At 37.8% G+C, this 13537-nt stretch overlaps 1 protein-coding gene across 11 annotated transcripts in view; it reads left to right on the top strand.

The window, feature by feature from the left end:
• The window catches only part of RBMS3 (RNA binding motif single stranded interacting protein 3), a 648742-nt gene that overhangs the window by 624862 nt on the left and 10343 nt on the right, over positions 1-13537 (top strand). For 7 of the 11 annotated variants that reach the window (XM_033132638.1, XM_033132634.1, XM_033132632.1 and 4 more), the window contains 2 exons: positions 6141-6221; positions 8615-8742. In XM_033132638.1, coding sequence (XP_032988529.1) covers positions 6141-6221; positions 8615-8742 — 209 coding nt within the window. Of the gene's footprint in view, positions 1-6140; positions 6222-8614; positions 8747-13537 lie in introns of those variants that run through there. The other 4 variants (XM_033132639.1, XM_033132643.1, XM_033132637.1 and 1 more) reach the window with 1 other exon arrangement.

Raw genomic sequence — 13537 nt, 5'->3', positions numbered from 1 at the left:
CTGAGGAATTCTGGGCTCCGTTTCTATCAAGCCCACTAACTGGACTTCTTTTGAGGGCTTATACTCCTAGTGTGTGACATGTATGCAACTATCTGTATTCACTTCCACCTTAGCTATTTCCATTACTCACAACTGTCTACTTTGTTATTTCTATATCAGTAATTTAAAAAGTAAATAGTCTACTTCGTAAATTAATAGTAGCATAAAACATGAAAGCATTCAATTGCTATTATAGGTAGAGATCCCACTTCATTCTCCCACATGTCATTGGCAGAAATGAAAAGGACATAGGAAGAATGGAGAAGTAGGGTCCAGGTAGGAGTCCAGCCTTACTGTACATACCCTATTGGTTATCCCTGCCTTTCAAGGAGAATCTCTCCAGCTCTCTTCCTCTCTATGGATAGTCTCTCATTTATTGAGTGGCATTAAGATCTGAGAATTACACTCCAGGCTACTATTACTATCATGGCAAATAATACATAATTGCCATTCCAAATTCAGGGATTGCTCCCCAACTGAGATTATACAATTTCACAAATTCAAGAAATATGGCCCTCAAAACTGTAGAATATCTCTACCTGAGGTACACTGGGCCTCTCCTTCAGCCACTCACCCAACCCTGACCAATCATAACTCGGGTTGTTCCCTATATCTTCAAGCATCCTTTACTCAAAGACACTTGGTCCTAGATGATCTTGAAAGTAGTTCACACTGCATCCTGTTAGCGTCATCTACCACAATTGCTGCTTTCTCTGCTCAACTTCCTTTCTGAGGTGTGTGTTCAAAACTTTCCTGTATCCCTCTGTTGCTGCAAAACAGGTTCTTGGTTTATGCCACAGGAAAGAATTCAAGGATGCACTAAATAAGCCAAGCAAGCAGAGGATTTATTAAAAGGAGGAGAGGATAGTACAGTCCCAAAATAGTGGGAGTGGGCAGGCCAGGAGAAGAGCAATTGCCCTGAACAACAAAGAAGCCTAGAAATGTGTTGTTTTCAAAATTAGGGCACAAAATATTCAGGACTTACAGGTGGTATTACAGGCATTCCGAGGTGGGGCCCTCACTAACCATTCCTTCCCATTGGCAGGTAGGCTTCTCTTGTCCTTGTTGGAACTGTCATGGCAATATAGGGGGTGAAGATTTTCTCTAACCGAAATGCTAATAAGATTGGAGTCCATTATAATTACCTAAAGTTCACCTTGAGGGAGGCGATGTTGTCCTGAATCTGTTCTCAGCCACCGAAATCTAGTTCTGTCCGATCCGGTAGCTGCACCTTTTATTAAGGATGATCTCATCTCTTCCCTCCTTTGTTCCCCCCACCCCCGAACTTTCCGGAACTCCTGAACTCCTTCTCTTCCTCCCCCCCTCCCCATGTGGCCCTATTCTTTCTGCCTATGATAACACTTCTCATTGACTTTCTGGCTTTGATTGGACCTGGGTTTGACTTTCCTTGCTGAAATTTGTTAGGCAAATTTATGAATTTTATAGTAAGGACTAGAAGCACAAATTTACAAGCTAAATACTGTAATGATAACTCCAAATGAGCAAGTTTAATGAATTATTTTAAGAAATTCCAAAAATTGAAACGTTGGCACTTTCTTGCCAGTTCTTTGCTTTACAAATAATGAAAATAACAAGTTTCCTTGCAAAAAATATATAAAACATTCTTGATTTGTTTTGCTTTGGTAGGGGAACAGAAAGTAAATCCAAACTAAAACTTTAGAGTTTTCTTTCTATGTTTCCTTGGAAATAATCAACAATTCACCAGTAACAGAAACAGTTTGTCCTAACTTAAATAGGCAAAAACAGAACGCCTCTCCTGTTTCACCATTTTTCTCCCTCTCTTTATGTAACTGTCTTGGTGATGCAGTGTCTAGACTTCTTGGAACAAGTAATGGAGTCTGGAATTTATTCTGTGGGTTTGAAAATGGCTATTCAGGTCGCCTACATACTTACATGTGAAAATTTGGTGCTTTCAGAATATGTAAAATCATCAAGTTGTTTACCAAAAATAAAATGTATTCATTAATGTGAAACTTTGAGCTGCAAAATACAGGGCAATATCGCACGGAAGTATTCATCTTATCTATATCATCTCATTGTAACGTGGTTCCCATCAGTCGTCGTATCAAAAACAAACAATACAAAATAATTTGTACTTATGAAAGAATTATGGTAGATTTTTTTCTAGTGTTCGAGAAATACCAGTAAAAGAAATTAGCTTAAAGGGTGTACATCCATTCTTGTTATCCACAAGAATTTATCAAGTCAAAGGGGCATATTTTTTTATATCACAGGTCCTTCTCTTAATCCTATGTCATTTGCTACCTGAATAAAATGAAAGCAGCCTCAGTCAGAGGCACCCAGATCTAAACAATATTTTTGTGCAGCTTGGATTATTAAGTCTGACGTAGTTTCTCTGTGCTCTTAAGGAAATCAAACTCTATGCTTGCAGAGAAAGTTTGGCGTTATTTGTCACCAATTACCTAAAGCTGAGAGTTGATCTTACACATAGCTGTAGCCATTTCCTATAAGTACTTTCTCCTCATTTTACAAGGCTATCGCTTCTTGAGGCTTTACCCTAGAAAATGTAAATCTACTACAGAAGAGTTGTATTACAAAAGTTCATCCAGAGATAATAGTCTTCTGGGGTATAAAACTCCATAGCATCATCGACTTGTTTAAAATAAATGTCTATTCCTAATTTTCAAAAACCTTTTCAGGCTTGGTTTATTAGTTTTTCCATGACAAAAGAAAAAAAAAGCATCCAGAAAGGTTGTTTTGTTGTTGTTAAAAGATACACATGCAACACACTGATTTCAACTGCCTTATTTATACTATAAAATGTCTACTGGTTCTCCTCGGAAGGGCAGCATAAAAGCAAGTTAAGTTATGAAATAAGTTAATCATATGGGATAGCCTTCATAAAAGAAAATTAGGGATTCAGAGTATGAAGTAAAATTTAAAATTATGGAAATTAAATGACAAAATGTTAATGAAAGGCATATTATTCTATATTTCCTAATTGGAACTCCAGTTAGTAAAGCCCATTAATTAAAAAAAAAAAAAAACAAAGATACCTATATTACATGGGATTGATCAAAAGGAAGTTCTTAAGACCTTGTTTACTTAATTTCAAAGGTAATGAATTAGACTGAAAAGTGTGCTGCATTATGGGTCAAAAGAACTGGAGTTTACTCCTATTATATGTAAGTCTCCGTTTCTCAATCTGTAAAATGGGTCAACCATCCTACCTAATGCAGTATTGTTCTAAAGAGAAGATGAGTATGAATTTACACCTTAAGCAGTTCAATTTAGGTCATGCTCACAACTTCAGTGAATGTCATAGGAATCATGAAGGTTTACTGATTCAGTTTTACTAAACAAAACACAGATGAGGTTCTGAGTAATTCAGAGTCATTTGAAGAGGCTTTGCTAAGAATTACATAATATACTTTTAATTAACTACACTGCCTGGAACTACAGTGTAGCATGAGAATCCTAAACATGACTTGGATTCTCCTGTGACCTAGTCAAGATTGCTCTGTATGGCCCAAGGCCACGTTCCTAACTCTAGTTCACAGAAACACCTTCTTAGAGATGCAGATGGTGGAGCAGGTATGGATCAAAGTAGTGTCGTGAAAATGGGTACCAGTGATGTCATCATCTTTGCAGAGGAAACACATACACACATACTCACTGATTAGGACCAGTGGCAAAGTTTTGAATTACTAACTCTGCAATAGAAAATACCTTAATCTGTGATGGATTATCCTTTTTCTAGTATATTATAATTCTTGGAAAATTTTGACCGAAAGGTAGAACATGAGCCACAACACTGTCAACTCTGTGCTTTGATAAATTCATAGTTGGTAAAAATATATTCCCACTTGCTACCACTCTACAAGGATTTTTGAGATTCAATTAACGAAACATTTTTAAAGCAGTAGTTCTACGCAAAAATATTAAGTCCTACAAAAAAAATTTTAGAAATGCTGATTTAACCATCTTTAACTAGGCTTTTGTAATATGATTTCTCCGAGTTTTATATTAAATGTCAATATCAAAGAAGAGAATATATTATGCAATATTGCTCAAATGCGTTGGAACACAGAGAGCTTTCTTCTCAGGTGTAGGGAATACTAAAACAAGGGATATTTAAAACCTGCATCACACAGGCAAACCACCTGTATGAAATGGGAACTGTTATTCCCAACATACTCTGTAGAGCAGTGTTGTTGACACCTGCCATGGGGTTCCAGATGCAAAATAATATTTGGCAAAATGTGACTCCAGAGTTCTGTACTTATTTTAAAAACTGATAGCAATCAGATACCTGAATACTTATTATTTACTTAAAGACACAAGGACAATGAGTTGGGTAAAGACATTATTTAAACATTATATAAATATTATACATTACGGGGGTGGTGAAATTAAGACCTATGATGAACTCAGAATTATCAACAGCTAAGAGTCATGCAAAATTTGTCATTGGAAACGGAAGACTTTCTTCTCATATCCTTTTATTCAGCCATTGAACAATATCTTATTAAGAACTAGGCATTGTGTGATATGTCAGAAGATGCAGAAATAACTAAAGCATGAGCCCATGACTTTAATGAGATGATAGTCTGGACAATTTTATTAGAAGAGTGATGAATGCTGTGAGGGTACAGAGGACAGGGCACAGAAATCTCTGAGGATTTTCAGCTATCAAGCTACATTGGTAATATCACCAGGCCTTTCAAGCAATCGCTTTTGGTTTAAGTTACAACATTGTTTAATAGAGATATAAATTGCACTCAATTGTTATTAGTAGCAACACATGGATTACAGACAACAGTTTGATTTGTTTGATTTTGGGTTGTTTCATTATGGTTGTCTCTATTTTTAGCAAACAGACACAGTAAGACAGTGCTTAGTTTGGGATGGAGATGAATTTATTCCAAAGTTTCTTTACCGCTATATTTCTTCATGAATATTGAACAACTGATGAGCTAGTCTCCATTCAATATTTCCCTTGATTCAGAATCATCATGCTTCTTGGATACTGATATATAAAACATAGTCATTTAGGTTTTGCGTGTTTATGCATGGCCTTAAATTTTAACTCAACAAATTTAGAAGCATAAAAAAATCCGAGGCTTGTGATTTTCCATAACAATTCTTTCTCTAACCTTCATGAATTGAGAAATCTTATCTTCATTAGATGATCCTGGTTCTAAAGTTTTGTGATGTTGATCAAGTTCAAAAACTCAGAAATATAGCTGATGCTATAGAAAATTCCATTCTGAAAGACTAGAGTTTTGAATTTGCAGGGGTAACGTGTATTAGAAATAGGAACATGGGTCATACTGTATGCTGAGGTAGATGTGTATGTAATTTTTCTGAGGCTCCTTTTCTTCACTGGAAAAATACATGTATTCCCAGATACATTTTTTACTAAATGCTACAACTTAGTGAAAAAATGATTGCAATGTTTCATTATTGATGCGGATGAAGAAAATTTGGAGAATTCAAGAGTTTGAAAAGGAAGTACTGGCAGCAACTTCAGAATGGAATGGGAGAAGGGAACAAAGGAGACTTCAGTATTCCCTGCAACACATATATGTTTTAAAACATGATGTGGAAATGATAAAATGATGACCTTTGCCAATTCTGAATATTGCTGCATAAGTATTTTTTGCATTAGTCCTCCATTATTTTGATTTAGACAAGAATTCATGAATAATGATATGATTCATTCATTCAACAAATAATTTGTCGAGAGCCTACTATGTGCCAGCTATAAAATGGAGAAAAAAGAAACAGATGTCATCCCTGCCCTCTAGGAGTCCATGTGTTAGATACGAAAGTGAAATGCTTGAGATCTGACATAAAATATTTATTTAAAAAGACAAAGCGAGGGAATGGTGGTCCATGAACTTGTACTGATGCTGTGGAGGAGGGCTGCTGTTGGTACTGAATCAGTAAGCAAAGGTCATTCCATGCTGATAGAAACTGCCTTCTTTTGGGTCAAAATAGAGTTTAACTTGAATCGTACATATGGGCCTCATATCTGTGACAGTTTCGTGCGATGTCTACTTTTGTCGTTGTTTGCAATCCCAAGTTCACCTGCATGTTTCTTTGATTCCCTCTAGTATATGACTGCTGCCGCTCCTATGCAAGGGACCTACATTCCCCAGTACACGCCTGTGCCTCCGACAGCTGTTTCTATTGAAGTAAGTCTGTGTCTGTCTTACAGAAAGAGGGTAGGAGACATAGGTCTCAGATACATATGCTGCGGGCCCCTGTAAACCAAGGAGTTCTTCCATGTGCTTTTTGTGTTGCTTTAAGACTTCAAATCGCAACCTCAGTCTATGAAAGTCTGTACCTTTACATGCCTATATGTTGTGTTGCACATAAATAAGCTAATTTGCTACAAAGGCATAAAAGAAATGTCATTCTCATATTTAGAGAAAAGAGCAGAGACCAAATCACTACCCCATCAAATGTTAACAACTGCTCATAAACAGGGAGGGGAAAAAAGCTTGCATCTGTCTGAATAAGCTGGGTCTCTAGCGCCTTGTTACTCAGAGTGGTCCCTGGACCTGTGTCATCAGCATCACCGGGGAGCTTGTCAGAAATGCAAACTGTCAAGACACCACCCAGACCGACTGAAGCAGAATTTGCATTTTTTTTTTTTTACTGAGGTAACATTCATTGATAACATTATGCACGTTTCAGGAGTGCAACGTTATAATTCAACATCCGTGTATACTACAGTGTGCTCACCACCAAAAGTCTAATTTCTATTCATCACCATACAGTTGACCCTGTACTCATTTTGCCCTCCCTCCATCTCACTTCCCCTCTGATAATTCCCAATCTGTTGTCTGTTATCTACAAGTTTGTTTTTGTTTTGTTTATTCAGTTACTTTTGTTTTGTTCTATATTCCACTTATGAGTGAAATCGTACGTTTGTTTTGTCTTTTTCCTTCTGATTTATTTTCCTTATTGTAGTACCCTCAAGATCCATCTATTTTTGTCAACAAATGGCAATATTTCATCTTTTTTATGACTGAGTAGTATTTCATTGTTTATAGATACCACATCTTCTTTATCCATTTGTCCATTTGGTGTGTGACAAATATTTGCTGCTTCCAAAGTTTGAGAAACACAGTTTAAGAGGACAGTGTCAGATAATTTAGCAAACCATGGGGGTCCAATGTGTTCCAGACCTATGGGCCCCAAAGAATGTGTCAGTATTAAACAGATTTTAATAAACGTTTCAGAATTCTACGAATATGTGATTAAAACACATTTTCTTTGCTATATTTAGCTATAAAAAATCATTAGGCCATGAGGAAATTATGAGTGTGGACATTCTAAGCACTTGAAACACAAATGTCTGCCTCATATTTGAGTTTCTCTATTTCTACACCAAAGGTGTATGCTTATCTACAGAATTTTGATGACTATGAAATTATGAGATGCATTTGCCAGTGTGGCTTGGAAATAGTCTAACTATAGCTAAATCTGGGATTTAAAAAGAAGTCTTTCATTAAGAAAAATATAAGTATACTCTCATGGATTTCCTTGACTTATGCTTATAAGGAAAAGCATTGATTCATTGACTGGGTAAAAACACTCATTGAAAATTCACCAGTATCCATATAAGTAAGTAAATGCTGGTGGGAGATTCAAAAAAATGCATAATACTAAATAGTATTAGGGAAAAAAAATAGATCGAATTATACAGGGAGAATTTTCAAAATCGAAGGAATAATTTCAGGGATCTTTAGTTAGTGACAGAGAGTTGACCAAAAACTCTTGAAACCCAGTATCACTGCAAGTGTCCCCAGCTATAAGTAAAATCAGGAGGCTATATTCAGATAGATACCTTCATTAGACCTACTAACTATCAAATAAAATCAGCCATGCCTCTCTGGAAACCAAACATATGTCCCTAATGATGACCGATTCCAGAAGTTCATTTTTGTTGGCTTCTGTGAGGAACAAGAGAATGAAAGTGTGCAGGCAGGAGCAAATCAAATTGAAGGATGTTTGTTTCTTTCTCTGAAACCTCTAAGTGAAGTCCAATTCATGTTGTGGAAAATAACACAAATCCAATTTCTGAAGGGAAATCCTGCTTAGCAATAGCCTTGTAAAAGAATTCCAAATTTTGATGTAGATTTTTACTAAGGTCAGAGTTCATTATTTTGCCAGATCATGTCGACCTGGTACAGTTCGCTACCCAGCAAAATGCTTGAATATACAATTTTTACAGGAATCCTGCCTGAATTTTTTTATTTATTAATAAATTACTATTTAGTGTGGCTGTGTGCAATTATGGTTTAAAAGTTCTAAGTATGGGCAAAATGATTTTCTGACCGTTTGCTCCAAGGACATGTGATGGCAAGGCTTCTTGGTTGTACATTGAGGTGAATTTCTCAGCCCTTATCCAAATGTGCTCTGCAGTCTTCCTTTGAGTCCTTATTGTGGCTTCATGCAGCTGTGGCTTCATGCAACTTTAGTTGAGCCAAATAGAAGAGAGGTATTCTCTACAGTGCATCTGGAAGAGGGTTCTTTGATGAAGCCAATAAGACTTTTGTGTTCTTATTTGCCTCTTTAGGGTGTTGTTGCTGATACCTCTCCCCAGACAGTGGCACCTTCATCCCAGGACACCAGTGGTCAGCAACAACAAATAGCAGTGGACACGTCCAATGAACACGCATCTGCATACCCTTACCCACAGTCTAAGTAAGTGCGGGCTACACTAAGCTCTTTCCGTCAAGAGCAGCCATCTTGACTTGACTCTCTTGTGTTGTATCTGTTAGCTTTCGCAGCAATACAGACCATCTCAAACTTAGTGAGAAGCATTTATTTCGTTCATGATTATGTGGGTTGGTGATTTGAGTTGGTGGATAGGTCTTCTGGTGTTGACTGGATTTGCTCAAGCACCTGGGGACAGCTGCTGGTCACTTCCACAGCTCTGCGTCTTGGTGTTTGGCTTTTGGTTGAGTGAGAGAAGTGAGCGAGCCACATGTTTTTGATCCTCCCGCAAGCTTATTCACATGAAAGTCTCAGAGTTTGGAGAAAAACAAAAGAGGAAGCCCAAATGACTGCCATTTTCAATTCTGTTTGTGACTCATTTGCTTCTGCCCCTTGGGACAAAGCAAGTCAGATGGCCACACCCAGGGTTGATGTAGGAGTTCACTACCAAATGGTTTAGATGCAGAAAGGAGCATTGTAACTATTTTTACCAAAAAAAAAAAAAAAAAAAATTACCATACAGATTTTGGAAAAATTCCAGTATACCCACTTGAAACTGAATAGTGAGCCTGCATTTTGGTCTCAGTTTTCTCATTCTTTTTTTTTTTTTTTTTTTAATTTATTTTTAATTTATTGGGGTGACAATTGTTAGTAGAATTACATAGATTTCAGTTGTGCAATTCTGTATCACATCATCCATAAATCACACTGTGTGTTCACCACCCAGAGTCAGCTCCCCTTTCAGTTTTCTCATTCTTAAATAAAAACAGTAGCTCTCCACTTACAAGTTTGCTTTGAACACCCAGTAAAATAATTCATGAAAAAAGATATTATAAAATATAAAACATCATAGAGTAGGGTCTTATTCAGAAATAAATAGCAAAGCAAAAATCAGGCAGTCAGAATTACTCTTGAAAAATCCTTAAATAACTTATAAAGCAAAGTAGAGTTGGCTTTGTGTTGAGTAATTATATAGACTAAAATTTGAAAGGTTTTGATTGACACCAAAGGAATTAACAAAGTTCTGTCCATAGTGAAATATCTTGTCATGCAAACTATTCTACTTTGTAGATAACAATCAAAGTCCCTGTGGGTAGAGAATTCCCGATGATCCTTTCTGCCTGTATAACTAACGTTGCCCCATTTCTTGATCCTCATTGCTTTTTAACCTCAATAGAGATTTGTTTGTTGTTGAAAGGTTAATCATGGAAATGGAGTCTTATATGTGTGGTTTAGCTTCTAAAGTTCGTCCTGAGAATTAAATGCACTCAGAACATGACTTAACCTTACAAATATAAGGAATTATCATTATTAGTAGTAGTATTAGTATTGTTTTCATCATCATCACACAATAGCTTTCAGAAAAGATCCATAGTAAATAAAGCAGTTTGTGTGTGTGTGTATGTGTGTGTGTGTGTGTGTGAATTCACCTATAGCCTGTGTGAATCACTTTTACATACACCAAACAATATTGTAGTCTCTGGCACTCTGTTCCAAGAATATTGGAATTTTTTTTTTTCAGTCTGCTCAGCAGATCATATGTGAGAAAGGAGTAGAGATTGGCTATGTGGAAGCACAGTGAGAGGCACTGGTGGGAGATGAAAAATGCTACATTTGCCAAAAACATTTTTCAAGGCTTGGTGAGTAGGTGAAACTGGCTTTGGCTGTTTTAAAGCATAATGAGGAAATGAGTGATCTGAGACCCTCCTTGCTAACAGTTTATTGAAGCCTGGATAAATGAAAACAATGCTTTCATTCATCCAATCCACAATTACGGATTGAGTGCCAACTATGTGACAGACAGTATCTAGATGCTAGTGAAAGTTCAATGAAAGAGGCAGATGGCACTCGGGGTTTATTTTCTACTAGGAGTAGACAATCAATGAATCAATCAGCAAATAATCAAAAAGAAACAAAATTTCAAAGCAGACTGCTTAACAAGATTCTTATAATAGAAAGTGACTGGGTAAAAACCTAAGATTTGGTATCAGGAAGGTCTCTCAGAGGATCTGAAGGATAGTTAGAAGCTAATCTTGGAGAGATTTGGAGAAAAAGCATTCTACATAGAGAAAACAGAAATTCATAGGTCCAGAGGGGGAAACTGAGGCTGGAATATGGTGGACTGGTGTGGAGGGCAGTAGGAAATGAAGTCAAACAGGTTATCTTCTATAAGACCTTCAGTCCTTGGATACTTGGCTTGGTGTTGAGTAATTAATTATTCTTGGTTTTATGCTAAGTGAGCTAGAAAATCTTTGGAGAGATTTAAGAGAAGGAATGGCAGAATTTTATTTACATTTCAATGATTCTTCCCAATGGAGGCTACGTAGAGGGAGATGTGTTTCAAGGATGGCTTTCAGGATACACATTTCCCCTCTTGAAATTGTTTTGAACCTCCTCCTCTCCCTGCCTGTTTAAATCAACTTTAGCTGCCCCTACTTGTCAGCCCACAAGGAGATGCTCCTTCTCAGGGTTGTCCCCACCTTTCCATGGTCATTGTATGATGTGGTGGGGAAGGGAGTCCTCCATCTGATCCAGAGAGAGAGCATCTTGGCCTCTCAAGGATTCTGGGAAGAGTCTCCCCATCCACCTCCACACCTAGGCCCAGTGTCCCTTTTAGTACCCAGTATTATGCCGGCACTATGCTAGGAGACAGGATCTCTGCCCTCAAAGGTTTACAATCTAGTACAGGATTATACCTACACATAGACAAGGGTAGTATACTGCAAGAAAGAAAATGGACAGGCCTCTTTTTTTAAAGTGCTCTAGTAAATAATAGGAGGATGCATTTAAATTTTCTTGGTGTATGAGCTTTGGTGGAGGTTGTGACAACCGGAACTGGGTCTTACAGGAAGGAGCAAGGGTCCAGGTGAAGTAACATCTTGATCCATGTCCATGGATGGGAAAACTCACCAGTAGAATAATATGGGAAGTAGATGCGGAGTAGTAGGATGGTGTGAAAAGGCAGATTGGACCCAGATTCTCCTATCAGGTGCCATACTGAGATTGAGGTTGTCTTTGTTCTTTGAATGTCCTTTCAGTTGAAGTAGACAATGGATTTGCAAGCAATGGAAACAGACAGTCCTCTTATTGCAATGGTTCAGACAAGAGGGTAAAAAATTCTGAAATAAGATTGAAACTGGAGGCCAAAGGAGTCCGGGGCTCATGCTGCCTGCGCCGCTCAGCCAATAGACTGACACAGGAGTTGGGTCATAGAATAAGCATTTATTATCAGAGCACCGGTAATCTGAGAAGGCAGCAGGTAAACACCCCCGAAAACTGCCTTCACATTCTCAGTCTACCTTGGGGTATTTAAAGGAAAATCTGGGCGTTCCTCCAGAGGCTATGTGCGAGTCCTGGGGTCTGCATGGAGCCTTCCCTCTGGCAATGTGTCTCCCCTTCATGGTCATCAACCCAGGAGCAGTGATAACAGAAACTGGAAAGAATGCTAGGCCATAGAGATTGTGATCAGTAAGCAAGCATGAGTTTCAAGGTAATTATCTAAAGCAGGAAACTGGGACAGGGGACATTCTAAACTCAGGAACTGGGACTGGAGACATTCCAACCTCAAACCGCAGGGAGGTTGTTGATCAATTGTTAAGCTCTAGGACAGGGGGAGGTGAGGCCAGGAACATTGCAAGGCCTCTTTTGTGGGGGTCCCAACCGGGCCCTGTTTCGAGATCATGACAGGGGAGATGGTGGAGGTAAGGGCTAGGGAGATGGACTGAAGTAAGAAAAGTAGAACAGGACTTTCAAATTACAAGCAAAACTGAAGTTATTGATGCCACTAACAGAGGCAGATGATATAAAATCGGGAGGGCCTGATTTGTGGAGAATACAAGGAATTTAATTCAGAGAAACTTTATTCCTTGAAATAGTTGAAGAAGTCTAAATCTGACGACATAAAACTTTGTGTTCAAATGTGTTTAAAACTGTGGTTACCCCACGGTTATGTGCCTTGCGCCATAGATCCTTACGGTTGATAATGCAGAGCTTTCCACATATAATAAATATCAAGAATAGAAATCCTCCATCCCATGTCTTCATAGGGGTAAAAATTATGGTAAGGGATTTCCTCATTTGAAGGAATTTTCTTTTGCACTCATGCAGGAACGTATGTTACAGGATGTTCCACAGGGCGTGCTCGTTGCTGCAACATGACAGAGATGAAAGCACCCTGGAACATGGAACATTTCAAATGTGTGACTTGTGAAAACCACTTGCATTGCCTTGCGGACATTTCTTTAAACCTGGAGAAAATTTTTAACAGGTCCTGTTTATATTCTCAACTTCCTCTCTTTAACATACTACAAAGTACTAGGAGCTTTAACTTGAAACAACAACAATAAAATATTGAATGAAAACCAAGACAATGCACTAAGTCAAATAAATTGGTGAATGACAATCACTTCTGAAATTTTTTGAAAGGAAGAAATTAATGTGACTTTATCCAAGTTTTTATCAATTTCAGCCAAGGGAAGCTGACTTGTGTCACAGTAAGACATGAGATTCTTCAGAACCATTTGTGTCATGTGAACACCTGAGTTCTTTTTCTTATATAACTATCACTGGTAAATGTTTAGGAACCCACAGAGCAAATATTAAAGAAGTAGTCAATAGAAAACAGGCACACAACAATTTATACAGCTTGCTCTGTACTCACCTGCTACAGTCCCAGCTCTGTTCTTTTAAGTATCTGAACACTCTTAACATGAAAAATTCACTTAGATTAGATTTGGCCATGTTCTAGTGGTAAGACTGTGTTATCCTTATGGAGGCCACTAGA

This window comes from Rhinolophus ferrumequinum, chromosome 17 (genome assembly GCF_004115265.2).
Source record: "Rhinolophus ferrumequinum isolate MPI-CBG mRhiFer1 chromosome 17, mRhiFer1_v1.p, whole genome shotgun sequence".
NCBI classification, from domain to species: Eukaryota; Metazoa; Chordata; class Mammalia; order Chiroptera; family Rhinolophidae; genus Rhinolophus; species Rhinolophus ferrumequinum.
Note: the sequence above shows the minus strand (reverse complement) of the source record. Positions and strands in the feature narration are given on the sequence as shown.